Genomic DNA, 19,993 nt, shown 5'->3' on the forward strand with positions numbered 1-19,993 from the left:
GTTGGTGTGGGGAGATGCTCGAGAGACACAAATGCCATCAGGCCCTGGGGCCAGCAAGGGCTGGGGAGACACCAGGGAAACCACTCAGCTTTGTCCTGGCCTCTGCAGTCAGCCAGAAAGTTTGTTCCCATCAGCTGGGAGTTTCCTCTCCCATTGCAGATGCTGTTACTCAGAGCCAGGTCTTCCTGGCAGCCACCCCTAAAGTGCCCTCAGCATTTTCTTTGCTTCACCTTGGCTTTCTTTACTCTGTCTGGCACAGATTTCTTCCTGTTGCCCAGCCCTGTTCCCTGCCCTTCAAACAGCCCATCCCTGTTTGCCCTGTCCTCTCTGGCCCCACTCCCCATTGCAGTTCCTGACTTGGCACCATGGAAACATCCCTTGGGGAGCAGGATCATCCTACCAGTGCTGCAGGAGCTATCTGCAGGATCATCCTACAAGTGCTGCAGGAATTGTCTGTGGGCTCCTGCAGTGCCTGGTGCTGCTCCCTTGCCAGAGGCACCCCAGGCCAGGGGGGCACATCTGGGCTGCTGTGTCTGGCTCTGGGGCTCCCTGTTCTGGGCAGTGAGGAGGAGCTGCAGAGGCTCTGCAGGACTGACAGGATGGGCTTTGGGACTGCCACGAGAAGCTGAGGGACCTGGGCTGCTGGAGCTTCTGAAGAGGAGGCCCAGGGCTCCTCCTGCAACTGCTCCAAGGGTGGTTTCAGAGAACCCCAGAGTCAGCAAGGCCGGATAAGGCCTTGGATATCATCAAGTCCAACCTGTGCCCTGGCACCGCCTTGTCTCCCCTAAGCTTCCTCTTCTCCAGGATAAACAACCCCAGCTCCCTCAGCCACTCCTCACAGCACTTCTGCTGCAGGCCCCTCACCAGCCTTGTTGCCCTTCTCTGGACACGCTTCAGCCTCTCCATGTCCTTCCTAAATTGAGGGGCTACAACTGGACACAGCACTCAAGGTGCTGCCCAAGCAGTGCTGAGCAGAGGGGAAGAAACCCTGCCCTGCTCCTGCTGGCCATACCATTCCTGATGCAGGCCAGGAGCCTTTGGCATTCTTGCCCACCTGGGCACACTGCTGGCTCATGTCCAGCCTGCTGTCCATCACTCCCTGCTGGTCCCTTTCTGCCTGGCTGCTCTCCAGCCACTCTGTCCCCAGCCTGTAGTGCTGCAGGGGTTGTTGTGGCCAAAGTTCAAGATCCGGCACTTGGACTTGTTAAACCTTACCTTGCTGGATTTGGGCCCTGGATCCAGCCTGTCCAGGGCCCTCTGCAGAGCCCTCCTTCCCTCCAGCAGATCCACACTCACACCCAGCTCCGTGTCATCTGCAGATTTGCTGATGCTGGACTCAGTCCCATCATGCAGATCGTCAATGCAGATATTGAAATCCACACTGGCTGGCTCTGATCCCTCGGCCATCCTGTGGGTGCCCTGTGATGGCACTCAGGGTGATCTGTTCCATAATCTTGCTGGGCACCCAGGTCAGGCTGACAGGCCTGGAGGTCCCCAGCTCCTCCTTCCAGCCCTTCTTGGCGATGGGCTCACACTGGCACCTCCAGTCCTCTGGGACCTCCCTGCTTAGCCAGCACTGATGGTAAATGATGGAGAGCACCTTGGGGAGCTGATCCACAGCGCCCTCATCCCCCTGGGATGGATCCCACCTGCTCCCAGAGACACCTGTGAGCATCTGAGTGGCTCAGCAGGTCCCCAGCTTCTTCCTCCTGGATTACAGGGTGGCTGTTCTGCTCCCTGTGCTCATCTACCAGCTCAGGAGAACACTTTACTTGAGGTAAACCTGTCCTAATATTGAAAATTGAGACAAAGATGGTGTTAAGTAGGTCAGCCTTTTCCTTATCTTTAGTTACTATATTCTCCACTGCATCCAATAAAGAGTAGAGGTTCTCCTTATCCCTCCCTTTGGTTTAATTTTTTTTATAAAAATATTTTGCATTTATTTACAGCAGCTGCCAGGTTAAGGTCTCACTGAGCTTTCATGTCTCAGCTTTTCTTTCTGCTTAACCTAGCAAGATCCTTAAACATTTCCTAAGTTGCATGACCTTCTGTCCAAAGTTGATGCTCTCTCTTTTTTCCCCTGAGTTCCCAGAAAAGCTCCATGGACAGCCAGGCCAGTCGTTTTCCTCAATCGCTCATCTTTTGCCACACTAGGACCGGCTGCTCCTTCCCCCTTAAAATTACTATCTTGAAATGTGTCTATCCTTCCTGGACCCCTTTGTTTTTAAGGGCTGTTTCTCTTTAAAAAAATCAGTACCTGATTTGGTACTCCCCAAATCGGCATCCTAAACAGGCCAAAGTCTGCCCTTCCTAATTCCAGTGCAGAGGTTTTCTTGCTGCCCCTTTCCCTTCCCTTTAGGAGAAAGCTGAGAGCAGCCCTGGCCATGCAGCACCATCTCCAGAGCAGGAGGAATCTGCCCTGATGGGGGTCCCCTTGGTTCCATGAGTCTCAGCAATGTCACAGTGCTCTCCATGATTCCATGAGGCCCCACAGTGTCACAATGGTCCTGTGGTCTCACAAGACCCCACAGTGTCACAATGGTCCCTTGGTCTCACAGAGCCCCACAGTGTCACAATGGTCCCTTGGTCTCACAGGGCCCCACAGTGTCACACTGGTCCCTTTGTTCCATGGCCCTGTGCTGCTGCATTCCCCCCTCCCCTTCTCAGGACACCCTGCCAGCTGAGAAATGCTCCTTGGGCCTCGGCCTCGGCCAGCAGCCCCTGGGCTCAGCTCCTCTGCAGCTCTTCACAAACACTGTCTGCTCCAGGCACTGCTGCTGCCCAACCAGCTCCTGGTTTCTGTAGGAACAGCCCTGGGACCTGTTTGTGTTCCCTCAGCGGCACAACATCCCTGTTCTCACACTGCCAAAGAAAGCTGTTGATGTCAAGTGCGGCCAGGATGAGCCATTGCTGGGACTGCAGCCCCTCTCTTGGGGCCCTGCAAACAGCGCTCCAAAAGGAGCCCTTGGAGCTCTCCTGGGCCAGCGACTCCCTCTGAGTGGGGCCTCTCCCAGCCGGGAACTCTCCCGTTTGCTGCACTCAGGGATCCCAAACAACGACGGAGCCTGGGCCGATCCCCCCACTCCTCCAGGCTCAACTCTTTACCCACTGGGGAGATGCCAAAGGATCCACAGGGAGCATTTCCTGCCCTCAGGGGAATTGCTCACAGGTGCCTTGCACTGACTCTTGGTGTCTGTGTGCACACAGGAGTGCCTGTGCTGGGGAAATGTGGCAGAAATGCTGCTCTCTGAGGGGCCTGAGTGCCTTGGATAGTTGAGTCACTCAGATATCCAGATATCAGTAAGTATGGTTTAGTCAGAAGGTCTAAACTAAGTTAAATGCAGCTAGGAGTTGTTCTTTTGCTAAGTTGTTAGGTTTAATTTAAGTTATTAGGTAATTTAAATATTGTTAAGTGTTATTCCTCTGTTAAATTGCTATGTCATGGGTTATAAGTTAGGTCAAATACTGTTAAGTGCTGCTCTTTTAAGGTATCAGTTAAGGTTAATGATAAGTTAAGTCCCATTAAGTTTGACCTCTGTAAGCTTTTGGGCCATATTCCTTTTATCCTTACCCTCATTATCCTTATGTAATACACACAGAGGGACAGTTCTCAGGAAATTTCTGGTTTGATTGCCTGGATTTTGTTTGGTTTTGTTGATGCTTTATTTCCTTCGTGTGCCTGAAGTGTTCAGTCAGGAGCAGAGTGACTTCTTCTAAGGAATTTTGTGCTGCTGTCCCTTAATATTAAATCTGGTTTTTGCTGCTCCCTTGCCAGGGATTTTTTCAGCGCTCTCAAGGCCTTGTTGGTAGCCCTGGCCCAGGCTCTGGCCCTGGGGGACACAGGGACACTGCTGGGGGGTCCCTGTCCCCCTGTGCCACCCCCAGGGCCCCGTCCCCCCGTCCCCGTGTCAGGCTCTGGGGTCGATCTCGTGAAACATCCTCTGGGGGAGGCTGTAGAGCTGGGGGATCCCAGGGGCTGTGCACGAGCAGGGTTGGACTGCTCTGGGGGGAACTGTGAGGGGGGCCGGGGCAGAGTGACCTCCCCAGGGACCTCACACAGCCCCTGTGATGTCACACAGCCCCTGTGATGTCACACTGCCCCTGTGATGTCAAACAACCCCTTATGATATCACACCGCTACCTGTGATGTCACAGCCCTCTCTGGGATGTCACAAAGCACGCTTGTGATGCTACAGAACCAAATCTGGGATGTCAGCCTGGAATGTCATGCAGCTGCACTGTGATGTCACAGAAGGTGCTGTGATGTCACAAAGTCACCATGTGATGTCACAGTCTTTTCTGTGATATCAGAGCCTCCTCTATGATGTTACACAGCCACCAAGTGATGTCACAACCCACTCTGTGATGCTACAGAACCACCCTCTATGATTGCAGGATCTGCTCTATGGCCTCACACCTTACACACCCTCAGGGATGTCAGAAAACCCTCCCTGTGATGTCATACTGCCACTCTGTAATTTCACAGCACACACTTTGACCTCACCGCTAGCTCTATGATGACATCCAGCCATGCCATGATGTCACAGCCTGCTCTGTTATTTCAGAGAATCCCCTGAGTGATGCTGTAGCTGCTCAATGACCTCACACAACAAACTCTGTGGTGTCACAGCCCAATCTGTGACCTCACACAACCCAGTTTGTGGTGTCACACAGGCCTTTGCTGACATCACAGCTGCTCTGTGCCTCTATGACACAGCCACAGAGGTGCTGCTGTGACACAGCCCCCTCTGGGACATGCCAGAGCCCCTGCCAATGCTGAGCCCCTGTGAGCTCTGTCTGTGCCCTGCTGGTGTCCCTGAGGGGCCCTGGCAGTGCCCCAGCCCTGCTGGGCTGTGCACAGGAGCTGCTCCTGGCCAGAGCTGTCTCTCTGCAGCGCTGCCCTTGCCAGGAGCTGCCTCTGTGCCAGGAGCCCGGCCCAGCTCAGCAGCACAGACAGAGCACAGGGACTTTAATGAGCCTCTGGGACTTTGGTGCTATTTGCATCAGATTGTGTCCCTCAGAGTGGGCTCAAAGAACTTCTCAAGAACTTGAAGTTAAGTTGAAACATGGAAGTTTCTTGTAGTTAAATGGGGCCCACTGAGAGACATAACTCTTGTGATAGTGTCCCCAGGTTCCAGTTAGAGCAGGACAATGGAGGCAGTGATGACAGCTGGGGACAAGCAAGGGAAAGATGTCTCTGGTGCTGAGCAAAGCTGGATGTGTTTGAGGAATGCAAAGGGCCAAGGGCTGAGCCCCAGCCCCTGGCCAGGCAGATCCTGTCCCTCCCTCCTTGCTCAGGGATGGGCACTGGCATGTGGGGCTGTGCATTGGCAAGGGCAGGAGCATGGGGCGGCCCCTGCCAGGCTGCTGAGCAGGGACAAGGAGGCAATGAGGCCCCAGCCCTGCAAGGGTCACTTGTCCCCTGCTCCTGCCTCAGGCCCAGGCCCAGCAGCCACGGCCAAAGTGCTGCCCATGTTGGCTCTGGCAGGGCTGTCTTGCAGCTGCTGCCCATCCCTGTGCCCTGTGCAGCCCAGGCTGTCCTACGGTGTCCCTGCCCTGCGCCTCTGTCCCTGCAGGCTGTTGGCATCCCCCGGCTGCCCCACCTGGCTGGGCCCTTCCTTTGCACCCAGCTCTGCCTCCTGCCTGCCTCTGCCTGCCCACACAAAGCCTTGGGCTTCTTCAGGCTCCTTCTGGGGCCGTGCTGTACCACAGCCCTGCCCTGGCAGGGAAATTCCTTTATCCTGGTGTCCAGTCTGGGTCTCCTCAGGTGCCTTTGGAATTAATTCTTTCTTTCTCTGGCTGTTTTCTACTATGTGAAAAGGATCCACCATCTCTGAAACCACCCTTCAATCCCTTCCAGGGCTCTCCTCTGCTGTCCTCACTCCCCACCCCACTGAGCACAGGGCTCCCATGTCCCTATAAATTGTCATGTGCTTGAGGCCAGGAGCACCTGGACAAGAGGGACAGTTCTTTTCTATAGGAAGGACACCACAGAACCCCAGTGTTTGAAAGCAGACGAGAAGCAGTCACCAGAAGCCAAGGCCAGCCAGACCTGTCTGTCCTAGCAGTTTTGGTCTTACAGTAACCCTTAGATATTCAGGGAGTTTTGGGGGGGGAATTCCATTTCAGCCATGGGTTCCTGGACTGGAATGACAGTTCTCCATGGGAAGGAAAGGGCAGAGCCCCAGTGTTTCAATGGCTAATTAGAGGCAGCCCCAAGGAGGCCAAGGCCAGCCAGACCTGTGGCCATGGAAGAATCCTTGGAAAGACAGAATTTGGGGGGCCAAAGCCCACTTTTGTCTACGGGCATCAGGACAAGAAGGACAGTTCTTTTCCATCGGAAGGAAAGTGCAGAGCCCCAGTGTTTCAAAGGCAGATGAAATCTGGCCCTCAGGAAACCAAGAGAACCTGGACAGACCTGGCAGCTTTTGTCTGGGAGATATCCTTGGATATAAGGAATTTTGGAGGCTGATTCTCTGTTTTCGCCATGGATGCCTGGACTTGAGAGATGTTTTTTTCAATGAGAAGAAAAGCACAGGCCCCCAGGTGTTTTGAAAGCAGATGAGGGGTGGTCCCCAAGAGGCCAAGGCCAGCACAGAGTGGGTTGTGTGAGGTCACAGGTAGGGCTATGAGAGCACAGAGTTTGTTGTGTGAGGTCAATGAGCAGCTACAGCATCACAGAGGGGATTCTGTGACATCACAAAGCAGGCTGTGACATCGTGGAATGGCTGGATGACATCATAGAGCAGGCTGTGATGTCAAAGTGTGTGCTGTGCCAATACAGAGTAGCAGTATGACATCACAGAGAGGGTTCTGTGACATCACTGAGGGGATTGTGACATCACACAACTGTCTTTGACATCACAGGGTAGAATGAGCGGACACAGAGCAGATCCTGCCATCATAGAGGCTGGCTCTATGACATCAGAGAGTGGGTTGTGACATCACATAGTGACTTTCTGACACCACAGAGTCTTCTGTGAAATCACAGTGCAGGTGCATGACATTCCAGGGTGACATCCCAGAGCTGGCTCTGTGAGGTCACAAGGGTGCTCCGTGATGTCACGGAGTGGGCAGTGACATCACAGATGACTGTGTGAAATTGCAAAAGAGCTGTGTGGCATCATAGGGGGCTGTGACATCACAGATGACTGTGTGAGGTCCCTGGGGAGGTCACTCTGCCCCGGCCCCCATCACAGCTCCCCCCAGAGCAGTCCAACCCTGCTCGTGCACAGTGGCGTCCCCTGTCCCCCTGGCTCCCCCCACCCCCAGCCTTGCAGCCTCCCCCAGAGGATGTTCCACGAGATCGACCCCAGAGCCTGACACGGGGACGGAGGGCTGGGGCCCTGGGGGTGGCACAGGGGGACAGGGACCCTCCGGCAGCGTCCCCGTGTCCCCCAGGGCCAGAGCCTGGGCCAGGGCTCCTTCACCCTGTTATGAACGAGGCCTTGAGAGCACTGAAAAAATCCCCGGCAAGGGAGCAGCAAAAACCAGATTTAATATTAAGGGACAGCAGGACAAAGTTCCTTGGCAAGAGTCACTCTGCTCCTGACTGGACCCTTCAGGCACACCAAGGAAACAAAGCAACAACAAAACCAAACCAAATCCAGGCAATCAAACCAGAAATCAGGCAAGAACTCTTCCTGGGTATGTGTGAGACACAAGGACAGTGAGGGCAAAGATAAAAGGAATATGGGCCAAAAGCTTAACAGAGGTCAAACCTAACAGGACTATACTTAAACCTTAACTTTAACTGGTACCTTCAACTCCCCAGTTTAGCAAAAGAACAGCACTTAACACTATTTAATCTAACTTAAAACCTATGAGTTAGAAATTTAACAGAGGAATTACACTTAACAATCCTTAACTTAGCTAATAAATTAAATGTAACAACTTAGAAAAAGAGCAACTCTTAGCAGCATTTAACTTCGTTTATACCTCGTGACTTATACTTACTTACTGATATCTGGATATCTGAGTGACTCAGCTATCCAAGGCACTCCAACCCCTCAGAGAGCAGCATTTCTGCCACTTTCCCCAGCACAGGCACTCCTGTGTGCACACAGACACCAAGAGTCAGTGCAAGGCACCTGGGAGAAATTCCCGTGAGGGCAGAAAATGCTCCAGGTTGATGCTTTGGCATCTCCCCAGTGGGTGAAGGGTTGAGCCTGGAGGAGTGGGGGGATCGGCCCAGGCTCTGTGGTTGTTCAGGATACCCGAGTGCAGCAAACGGGAGAGTTCCCGGCTGGGAGAGGCCCCACTCAGAGGGAGTCGCTGGCCCAGGAGAGCTCCAAGGGCTCCTTTTGGAGCGCTGTTTGCAGGGCCCCAAGAGAGGGGCTTCAGTCCCAGCAATGGTTCATCCTGGCCGCACTTGGCACCAACAGCTTTCTTTGGCAGTGTGAGAACAGGGATGTTGTGCCACTGAGGGAACAAAAGCAGTTCCCAGGGCTGCTGCTAAAGGAACCAGGAGCTGGTTGGGCAGCAGCAGTGCCTGGAGCAGACAGTGTTTGTGATGAGCTGCAGAGGAGCTGAGCCCAGGGGCTGTTGGCCAAGGCCGAGGCCCAAGGAGCATTTCTCAGCTGGCAGGGCGGCCTGAGAAGGGCAGGGGGAAATGCAGCAGCACAGGGCCCATGGAACCAAGGGACCATTGTGACACTCTGGGGTCTCATGGAATCGTGGAGAGCACTGTGACATTGCTGGGCCTCATGGAACCAAGGGAACTGTAGTGACACTGTGTGCCTCCATAGAATGTAAGGATGATTGTGACACTGAGAGGCCCCATCAGACCAAAGGTCCATTGTGATACTGTGAGCCTCACGGAACCAAGGGGCCATTGTGACACTGGGGGGCACCATGGAGCCAAGAATATCATTGTTACACTGATGGGACTCATGGGATTATGGAGACCATTGTGATGATATGAGGTACCATGGAATAAGCAAAACATTGTGACACTATGAGGCCTCATGGAACCAGTGAGACCATTGTGACCATGGGGGTCCCCACATAACCAAGAGGACCATTGTGATACTGTGGGGCCTCATGAAACTAAGAAATCTTTGTGACATAGCAGGGCTGCATGGAACCAAAGGTCCATTGTAACATTGCAGAGCTCATGGAACAGAGGAGTCACATGACATTGTGGGGCCTGGGGAGCCACGGAAACCATTGGGACACTTCAGCGCTTTATGAAATGTAGGGGCCACTGTGACACTGCCTGACTCCATAGAACCAAGGATCCATTGTGACACCACAGGTCTTCTTGTAATCAAGGGGCAATTTTTACACTGCTGGACCCCATGGATTCAAGGCACTGTTGTGACAGTTAGGCCCCATAAAAGCAAGGGAACATGGAACGGGTCTGGCTGGTTTGGCCTCCTGTTGACTGCCTGACTGGTCCAACTGAATGTTGGGGGTCTCTTCTTATCAGCTGCTGAAACACTGAGGCTCCATGCTTTCCTTCCTATGGAAAAGAACTGTCCTTCTTAGTCAGGCGCCCATGCCCAGAATTGGGATTTCACCTCCAACATTGCCTGTTGTGACAGACTGCAAGAGATTGTTGGCTAGAATAATTTTGTGTGTTGGGAAGGAAGGGCCAGGTCCAGCCCTGCCCTGCCCTGGCACCCCAATTCCCCCAGAGCCTCTATCCCAGCCCAGCAGTGGCTGCCAGTCCCTGGCACAGCACAGGCAATGCTCCACAGCCACCTCTGCAGCCTCAGCCCAGCTCCTGAGGGACCAAATGAGCCCAAGTCCCACCTGGGGGAAGGGGCCAGGAAGACCAAGGGGTATTGAAGGCTAACCAGAGGGCAAGTACACATCTTGACCCTACATCCCTTTGGAATTTCCATCTGAGCACTGCTGGAAACTGGGAATTGGTAGCTGTGTGTGTGCTTCTCTGTATCTTTTTTGTCTGTCTCTCTTTCTGTGTCTACTTCTTCTATATATGTCCTCTTGCAAATTTTGAGTAACTTAAAATTGAACAGGCTTAGAGTTTGTGAATTTGAATGGCACAAGGTAATGCTTTGAGCTGTGTTTTTTGTTGATTGAATAACGTATTAAACTTTTTGCCAAAGTTTCCCGGATTTTCTAAAGTTCCCAGTAAAGGCTGTTTTGTTCTTTTGAACTTTTTAGAGTCTCTTGTTGTTATTTGTCCAGCACATAAAACTCAGAGGACACAAACAATTGTAATTCCTTTTAAATGTCTTGTTGAAAGAATTGTTTGGGGGATGAGAGTCAGGGCTTGTCTGTCCTGCTTGGCCCAGCCCAGGCAGGGCTTTCCCAGCCACATTCCACACTCCATTTCCCAGCTGGAGCCGCTGCTGCCTCTGAGTTGTGCTGCCCCAGCCCCAGGGACGCTCTCCTTGTCTGCCCATTCCCCCACGGTCTCTGGGCAGGGATGGCCTCAGTGGGGGCTGCTGACATCCTCAGCACCTTGGAGGCTGCTGCTGAATTTTCCTGCTCCAGAGGCTTGTTCAGCCTTCAGCTCTTGAGTGCAGGAATTCAGTGTCCCAGGGCTCATTAACATTCTGAACACTTTAACAAACCAAGCCTCAGGGGATAATTTGATTTTAATTTTCAAATCATTTGTGGTTAGGTAGATCTCAGTAGTGTATTCAAAGTGAATCCAAGATATTTAAAAAGACAGCGAGAAGAGATTTTTTATATCCTGTTTAGGTTTTTTTTTCCTGTCAAATTATTGATATGTGCAATCTCCAATTGACACTGAATCCAAGTACCCCCTCATGCAGTTTGAGTAGATATGAAAATCAAGACCCTTCATGGCTGATAATCAATCAGACTCTGTCCCTACCCCCACCCCACCATTTCCCCCATCCAAGCCCTGGCACTCAGAGCAGCCTTGTGCAAATCTGAGCTCCCTCCAGCCCAGGCTGCACCTGCAGCTTTCAGCTCCTTGGCTCCAACTCCCACCTGCTTTCCTTGGAGAAGGAGCTGCCCGAGACACAGAGGAATGTTCATTTCTTGCCAGCCAACAAAGCCAAGGGAAGGCACAGCTCCATCAAATGCAAAAGTCATTCTTCTCCCTGTCTCTACCCTGCCTCTGATCCCCACAGCCTGTCCTGTTTCCTTCATCCCCGCATTGCCAGGGACTTTCTGGAACAAGGGAGCTCTGCTCTGGCTATGGAGGGAGGTCCAAGTGCCACCACTTGGGTGGGAGCCAAAACTCATCAGGTTTGTGTCCTTTGGGGGTCAGGAACTGGTGAGACTCAGAGGCACAGAAAGTTTCTCTTCATGGCCAACAGACCATAGTTGAACAGGATACATTTTAATAACAATCACAGCTCTTCCCTGAGCAATGTGCAACATTCCAACAGTCTCTGATGATTCTGCCATCCACAGGTGATTTCCATACTAAAACTACTTTCAAACAAACATGGTTTTATGATAGATATAAACACAATTCAGTTCTTGTATCAGGATGCTCATCCTGGAGTAGGGGCAAAACAGATCCAACAATTCCTGATTTGCAAAGTGGTCAGTGGTGGATGGAGAAGGGAGGTCAGGCTGCTCTTGGTGTTGAGGAAATGCTGAAACCAGCCTGACTCATTTCATCTGCTCATGCCCTGGCTGATCTCCCCTCTTTCCCCTTCCACCCATTGGCTTTTGTCTCCCACCAGCCCCTGGTGAAGAGCCTGGCTCTGTGTTCTCCATCCCCTCCTCGCTGGCACTGCCAGGCTGGCATGAGGAGCCCCTCAGCCTTCCCTGTCGGTTTCTCGGCCTGTTTAGGTGGCCTGGAAAGGCCCAGGGTGGCCTTGGACAGCCTGGCGCTTCAAAGGACGAGGAGAGACTTCTGATCTTTTCTCGGTCTCGGTGTTTATTAATTGTTTATCTAAAAGATTTTCTTTCAGCCCAACAGAGGTCTGCACAGCAAGCCAGCCATGAGCACACTGCGAGCCCCCGGGGCAGTCACTTATCTTTATACCCGAAGTTACGTATACAATATTTATAATTTTTCCCCAATACTTTCTACCCTTATTAACCGGTGCACTTCTAGTAATAACCAATCCCAAAGTGCCACCATCACCACAGAAGATGGAGGCCAAGAAGAAGAAGAAGGACAGGACACGCCCCAATTCCTCCATCTTACTTCTTTAGACCCCCCTGTACAGAAATCCTAAACCCGGTGTTTTACACTCTAATTAACTTATCCCTTCACCATTCACCCCAGTGAAATCCTCCCATCCTCATACAGGTGTCGTCTCCTGTGTAGGATCAAAGTCCAGCCACCAGACACTTCTAGCAACATTCCAGGACTCCCGAGACCCCCAAGGGTGGTCTCGGCCACTCTGCACCTCCAACCTGAGGTGCCGAGATCCCACATTCCCTGCTCCAGGCTGGACCAGCCCATCTCCCTCAGCCTCTGCTCACAGCCCAAGGGCTCCAGCCCCACCTTGGAGGCCCTTCCCAGACCCTGCTCCAGCTGCCAGACATCTTTCCTGCCATGGGCAACCCAATCCAGGCCACAGTGACCTGGATAATCCCTGTCTTGATGTCCTGGTCACACAGCCCTGGCCCCTTGTCCCCATGTCAGGCTCTGGGGTGGATCCTGTGGAACATCCTTTGGTGGAGGCTGTGGCTCCAGGTGGCCCGGGGGGATCCCGGGGGACAGGGACCCTGCTGGGCATGAACAGCATTGGACTTGTTGGGAGAAACTGTGAGGGGGAGCCGGGGCGGAGTGACCAACCCAGTGACCTGACACAGTCCTGCTGGGATGTCACACAGTCCCTCTGGGATGTCACAGCCTGCTCTGTGATGTCTCAGTTTGCTCTGTGATGTCATACCTCTAACCTGTGATATCACAGCCTGCTCTGTGATATCACAGAGGCAGTTTGTGATGTCATAGCTGTTCTATGACCTCATATACCCCATTCTGTGATGTCATAGCCCACTCTGTGATCTTCTGTGAAATAAGGAGGGGCAGCAACAAAACTTCTGCACTGGAATTAGGAAGGGCAGACATTGGCCTGTTTAGGATGCAGATTTGGGGAGTACCAAATCAGGTCCTGATTCTTTAAAGGCAAATAGCCCTTAACAACAAAGGGGTCCAGGAATGATAGACACATTTCAAGAAAGTAACCCTAAGAGGAAGGAGCAGCCTATGCCAGTGTGGCAAAAGATGATCTAGTGAGGAAAATGACTGACTTGCCTGCCCATTCAGATTTTGTGGGAACTCCAGTGTAAAAAAGGACCAGCAACTCAGGAAGTGTTTAAGGATGTCATTATGTTATCCAAAAGAAAATTAGATACGTGAAGCTCAATCAGAACTTAACCTGGCCACTTCTGTAAAAAACTTAAAAAAAAAACCTTTTTATAAAATGTGTATAGCAAAAGGAGAGATAAGGGAATGTCTATTCCTTATTGGATGTAGTGGAGAATATAGAAACTAAAGAGAAAGAAAAGCTGAGCTACTTAACACCTTGTTTGTTTCAATTTTCAATATTAGGACAGGCTGTTCTCAGGACAAGTGCTCTCCTGAGCTGGTAAATGGGCACAGGGAGCAGAACAGCTCCCCTGTAATCCAGGAGGAAGCAGCTGGTGACCTGCTGAGCCACTCAGATGCTCACAGGTGTGTGGGATCAGATGGGATCCATCCCAGGGGGATGAGGGAGCTGTGGATGATCTCCCCAAGCTGCTCTCCATCATTTACCATCAGTGTTGGCTCAGCAGGGAGGGCCCAGAGGACTGGAGGTGCCAGTGTGAGCCCATCCCCAAGAAGGGCTGGAAGGAGGAGCTGGGGAACTCCAGGCCTGTCAGCCTGACCTGGGTGCCCAGCAAGGTTATGGAACAGATCAGCCTGAGTGCCATCACAGAGCACCCATGGGATGGCCAGGGGGTCAGAGCCAGCCAGCGTGGATTTAGGGGTGGCAGGTCCTGCCTGACCAACCTGGTCTCCTTTTATGACCTGGTGACTCACCTGTGGATGCAGGACAGTCTGTGGATACTGGACTTCAAAGCCTTTAAAACCATGAGCCACCGAATTGCCTGGAAAAGCTGCAGCCCATGGCTTGGGCAGGTTCTCTCCTTGCTGAGAGATTTAAGAGCTGGCTGGAGGCTGGGCCCAGAGAGTGGTGGGGATGGTGCTGCACCCAGCTGGTGTCCAGGCACTGGTGGTGTCCCCCAGGGATCTGTGTTGGGCCCCGTCCTGTTTAATATCTTCACTGATGATCTGGCTGAGGGGATCGAGTCCACCATTCACAAATTGCAGATGGCACCAAGTTGGGTGTGAGTGTGGATCTGCTGGAGTGCAGGACAAGAAGACACAGCCTTAAGCTGCACCAGGCGAGGTTCAGGCTGAACAATAGGAAGAAGTTCTTCACAGAAAGGGTGAGTGGGCATTGGAATGGGCTGGCCGGGGGGGGAGGTGGCAGAGTCACTGTCCCTCTCCAGTGGCACTTAGTGCCATGATCTGGGTGACAAGGCAGTATTAGGGTATTGGTTGGGCTTGATCATCTCAAAGGTCTTTTCCAGCCTATTTGATTCTGTCATTCTGTGATGATTGGGACACTCTGGGGCCATTGTGACACTGCAGGGCCTCATGGAACTAAGAAGACCATGGTGACACTGTGCAGCCCCATAGAACTAGGGGTACACTGTGATGCTTTGGAGCCAAATGGACCCAGGGAGTGCATCGTGACACTCTTGGTCCTTGTGGAACCACAGAGACCATTGTGACACTGCAGGGCCTTGTGTAACCAAGGGGTTTCACCATTTTGGCACTGCAAAACGAAGGAGACCATTGGGAGACTCCAGGGCCCAGTAGAACAAGGGGACATTGTGACACTGCCGGATCCTGTGTAACCAATGGGCCACTGTGACACGATGGGGCCTCAAGGAGTCTGGAAGAATGTTGTGACACTATGTGGCCTTGTGGAAACAAGGGCCCACTGCAGCACCAATGAGGTGGAACTGCAGCACCAACGAGCACATTATGACACTGTGAAGTCCCACAGAACCAAGGGGTCAACTGCCAAATTTTGGGGCCTTATGGAACCAAGGAGACCAGTGTGACAGTGCAGGGCCATGTGTAACCAAGAGGCCATTGTGACACTGAGGGGCCGCATGGAACCAAGGACAGATGACTTTTCAGATGACACCAAACTGGATGTGAGTGTTGATCTGCTGGAGGGCAGGAAGGCTCTGCACAGGGCCCTGGAGAGGCTGGATCCAACAAGGTGAGGTTAAACAAGTCCCAGTGCCGGGTCCTGCAATTTGGCCACAACCCCTGCAGTGCTACAGGCTGGGGACAGAGTGGCTGGAGAGCAGCCAGGCAGAAAGGGACCTGCAGGGACTGATGGACAGCAGGCTGGACATGAGCCAGCAGTGTGCCCAGGTGGGCAAGAAGGCCAATGGCTCCTGGCCTGGATCAGGAATGGTGTGGCATGCAGGAGCAGGGCTGCTGTACTCAGTGCTGATCTGTCCCCAGCTCTGCACACAGACATTGCTGCTGCAGCTCCAGAGAAGGCAACAAAAGGGCATCTCTACAGAAAACTCTGCTGGGACATCCTTTAGTTCTATTAAAGCCACCCACAGCACAGCTCCTATTGACACAGTCAGTGGCTCCAGGGAAGGTGGAGAAAAACAAAATGAGAAATGGCAGAAACAATGGTTTTATATTATGGACAATATCGAAAAACTAAAACACAGGGGGAAAAAAGAGCAAAGCCAAAAGAACTATCAAAGATTATTTATATTACAAATTATTTATATTACGAATTAATTATATTACTTGGCCTGTCCCTGCTGCAGCCCCCGGCACTGCCACCCCCAGGGCTGTGCCCGGCCCCGAGAGCACTCAGGCCCTGCAGCAACACCAGGGCTACCAGGGCAGCGGGGCAGGGCCACGGCAGCAGCACTGGCAACACCAAGTGCTGCTGCTGCTGGGCACAGCTGCTGTGCCAGCACTGATCTGCCCCCAGCTGTGCACACAGACATTGCTGCTTCAGCTCCAGAGAAGGCAACAAAAGGGCATCTCTGCAGAAATCTTTGCTGGGAGATTTTTTAGTTCATTTAAAGCTACCAAGAGCGCAGCCCCTCATTGACAGAGTCTGTGGCTACAGGGAAAGTGGAGAGAAACAAAATGAGAAATGGCACAAGGAATGGCTTTACTTTGTTGACAATATGAAAAAATTAAAACAAAGAAAACAGATCTCCCAAATGAAACCAACAAGAAGTATCAAAAATGCGTTTTATTACAAGTGATTTGCAGAAATTGACCCACAGTTTAATGTTTCTGTAACTATCCAGTCATCAGTCTCCACATGTCAGTCTTGAGCTCCTTGTTCCTCAGGCTGTAGATGAGGGGGTTCAGGGCTGGAGGCACCACCGAGTACAGAACTGACAGGGCCAGATCCAGGGATGGGGAGGACATGGAGGGGGGCTTCAGGTAAGCAAATGCTGAAGTGCTGACAAACAAGGAAACCACAGCCAAGTGAGGGAGGCAGGTGGAAAAGGCTTTGTGTCTTCCCTGCTCAGAGGGGATCCTCAGCACAGCCCTGAAAATCTGTACATAGGTAACAACAATAAACACAAAACAGCCAAATACCAAACAGACACTAACTGCAATGATCTCAAGTTCCCTGAGGTAGGATTTGGAGCAGGAGAGCTTGAGGATCTGTGGGATTTCACAGAAGAACTGGCCCACGGCATTGCCATGGCACAGGGGCAGGGAAAATGTATTGGCTGTGTGCATGAGAGCATTGAGAAAGCCACTGACCCAGGCAGCTGCTGCCATGTGGGCACAAGCTCTGCTGCCCAGGAGGGTCCCGTAGTGCAGGGGTTTGCAGATGGACACGTAGCGGTCGTAGCACATGATGGTCAGGAGGAAATACTCTGCTGACATGAAGAACATAAAGAAAAAGAGCTGAGCAGCACATCCCGTGTAGGAGATGTTCCTGGTGTCCCAGAGGGAATTGTGCATGGCTTTGGGGACAGTGGTGCAGATGGAGCCCAGGTCAGTGAGGGCCAGGTTGAGCAGGAAGAAGAACATGGGCGTGTGCAGGTGGTGGCCGCAGGCTACGGCGCTGATGATGAGGCCGTTGCCCAGGAGGGCAGCCAGGGAGATGCCCAGCAAGAGGCAGAAGTGCAGGAGCTGCAGCTGCCGCGTGTCTGCCAATGCCAGCAGGAGGAAGTGCCTGATGGAGCTGCTGTTGGACATTTGCTGGGGCTGAACAGGGGACCTTTTCATGGAGAAAGGACAGTGACAAGTCAGGTGTCGCAGACATTTTTTTCACAGAAATCCTTTCTTTCAGATTTCTGCGTCTTCTGGAAGGCAGAGGCGTCAGAAGAGAATGTAAACAATTGTTATCAGCTGCTGTGGCATGCAATAGGATGCACCTATTTTGATTGGTGATTGGTTGTTGTTCCCATGTTCTTAATTAAGGGCCAATCACAAGTGCAAGTTAGGGACCGAGTCCCTGGACACAACTTTGTTATAGATTCTTTCTTTCTATTCTTAGCTAGGAGCCTCTGCAACTTCTCTCTTTATTCTATTTAGTATAGTCATAATGTATTATATATTATATATCAATAAGTCCAGCCTTCTGATCAAGAAACAAGATTTTCGTCTTTCTCTCACCCCCAGTGACCCACTCAGGACCCTGTAATAGTCAGGAGAAGCTGCTCTGAGCCAAACCTGGGCCATTCCCTATAGCCTGTCCCACTGGGACTCACAGACCCTTGTTCCTGCTCTGGAAAACCTTCACCTGGGTCCCTGCCTGAGCTCCAGTTTTGCTGGCTGAGTGTGCCAGGAGACGCCGGGCCTGTGCATGGGGGCCCTCAAGGAGCCATCCCTGCCCTACTGCCCTGAGTTTGTGGCCATGTGGCAGAGGGACAAGGCTGGATATTCAGGATTTGACAGAGGAATTGCTTCTAATGCAGACAGGCTCAATAGCATCTGCATTCCAAGTTTTTTAGGGCATGGATAGCAGGAGCTGGTTTAAGGAATTGTTTTCCTACCCACACATCATTCCTAGCTCTCTGAGGTCAGAAATCCCAAGCATTCCTGCTGCACTCAGAGTTTGCCACTTAGAGATGAGAGAGGCAAAGGATTCCCTGTGGCTCAGGGAAGGTGAGGGGCTGGATGGGCTTGTTCCCAGCTGCTCTGGCTTTGCACCTTAGGCTGCAATCAGAGCACAGTCACACTCTGGGGTCAGCCTGGGATAAACCAGATACTGCCCAGAGCAGAGGGATCCCTGAATGTCTCACCCTCCCTAAAGGTCTCTAGGCAAGGTCTCAGCACCTCTTTGTGCCAAGGACACTCACGGCTCCCTTGGCAAACCCAACAGCATTTCCTCAGCTCTGGCAGCTCTGCCCTTCCCTGTGGGACATTCAGGGAACTCCCAGAGGCTCTGGCACAGATTTGCACCCAGGAGGGCAGCTCAGAGCTTGGAAGGGCACAGCAAGGAGATCCCCGGCTGTGCCCATGATGGGATCTCAGGGAGGGGGCTCAGCTCATTCCCCTTTCCCATGGACTGCTTTGCCCACAGCCCCACAGGTGCCAGGGAAGCTTGGACACCCCATTCCCATGGACACACCCCTGCCTGGCAGGAATGCTAAGGGCAATGCCTGACTAAGCTGCTGCAAATGCCAGAGCCTCCCTGAGAGCAGCAGATAACAGTGACAATATCAGGGCAGGGCAGAACCAAGAGAAGATGTTGTGGTGCTGTGCCTGAGAGGGCAGGGCAGAGACAGCCGGGCACTCAGGACAGTGTTCCCATGCCCACCTGTGCCCGGCACCTCCCACACACCAACAGTGCCCTCATCCTGCCCCCAGCTCTGCTCTCTTCAGCCCCCTCTCCTTCCCTGAGCATCTCCCTGGGGCTGGACATTCCCTCCTGAGAGGAGCCTTGTCCCTGCCAGCACTCACAGAGCCCATCCCAGCCTGTGTGCCCTGGCCAGGGCCCTACAGAAGCCTGCCTGTGTGCAGGGCCCTGGCTGGGGCAGGCTCTGTGTGCAGCTGGGCAAGGGCAGCTCAGGAGAGCCCTGCTGGGCCCTGCAGAGGTGATGCTGCTGCTGTCCAGGGCTGAGGAGTGGCTGAGGGCTTTTGGGAGGCTCCCAGCAGAGATACTGACCAGCTTAAGTCACAGTTCTGGAGTCTGTGTAAATGTTCAAACATTCCTTTGATGATCCTGTGTGTGACTTTCAACTCAGAATGTTCTGTGATTCTGGGATTACAATTCCTGTTCTGCTTCTCTCATCCCCCTGTTGTCTATAATCCATAGATAAGAAAAAAAACCAAAACCCTTGCAGCAGTGTTAGAACAGTAAAGTAAAGTAAAAACCAGACACTTATTGGAAGCTTCCAGGTGTCCCAGTGGGAAAGGGCACACCCACCTCCTGATTTCAACAATTTATTAAGGTTGATAATTAGGATATTTAACAGGAGCATCCAAAAGGAGATTCAGTTTCCCTAGTTACACATCCCTGGGTCAACCCATTGGAGTAGGTCCAAAGGCTTCTTTGCCTTCACTTTTTATAATGACTGCTCATATTCTGCTCATTCTCAAAACCCTAAATGCTCCTATATGTCCAGTTCCTAGAAGACTATATAGTATTTCCGGACTATATAAAAGAATAGGACTATACAGCATTTTAGGGATATATTTAGACAGTCAGGTTATTAAGAGAAAGGTAAGGAAACATACTAGATTTAATTCAGGATTAAAGCTATATAAGAATATAATAGTGGTTTAATACAGTTAAGAGTTTAGTAGAGTTAAGTAAGGATTATAGAATTGTAACTATATAATAGTAATTTAGAGAGCTATGAATATATAAAAATGTAAAAAATACAAAAAACTTTTTGTCACCACCCCAACATTCCCATCTTTCTCTAAGTAGGAAATTGAAAACACTCTCAGGAAAGCTCCTGACCTTTCCAGCAATCCCTGGCTTACCTTCTTTGGGAAGTGTCCTCCGGAGCTGTGTCCAGGCTGATCTGGAGCTGGCAGCAGCCCTGCCCCACCGAGCCCCTCTCA

General features: G+C 52.0%; 1 protein-coding gene across 1 annotated transcript; it reads right to left on the bottom strand.

Annotated features, from left to right (window-relative positions):
* Positions 1-16,291: 16,291 nt before the first annotated feature.
* On the bottom strand, positions 16,292-17,017 carry LOC134434076 (olfactory receptor 14J1-like; the record flags this gene model as incomplete). Its single annotated transcript, XM_063182772.1, has 1 exon — positions 16,292-17,017. A coding segment is annotated over one exon (726 nt), but the record flags the coding sequence as incomplete, so codon positions are not given.
* Between the last annotated feature and the right edge of the window lie 2,976 nt (positions 17,018-19,993).

This window comes from Melospiza melodia, unplaced genomic scaffold, assembly GCF_035770615.1.
Source record: "Melospiza melodia melodia isolate bMelMel2 unplaced genomic scaffold, bMelMel2.pri scaffold_32, whole genome shotgun sequence".
Taxonomy (NCBI): Eukaryota; Metazoa; Chordata; class Aves; order Passeriformes; family Passerellidae; genus Melospiza; species Melospiza melodia.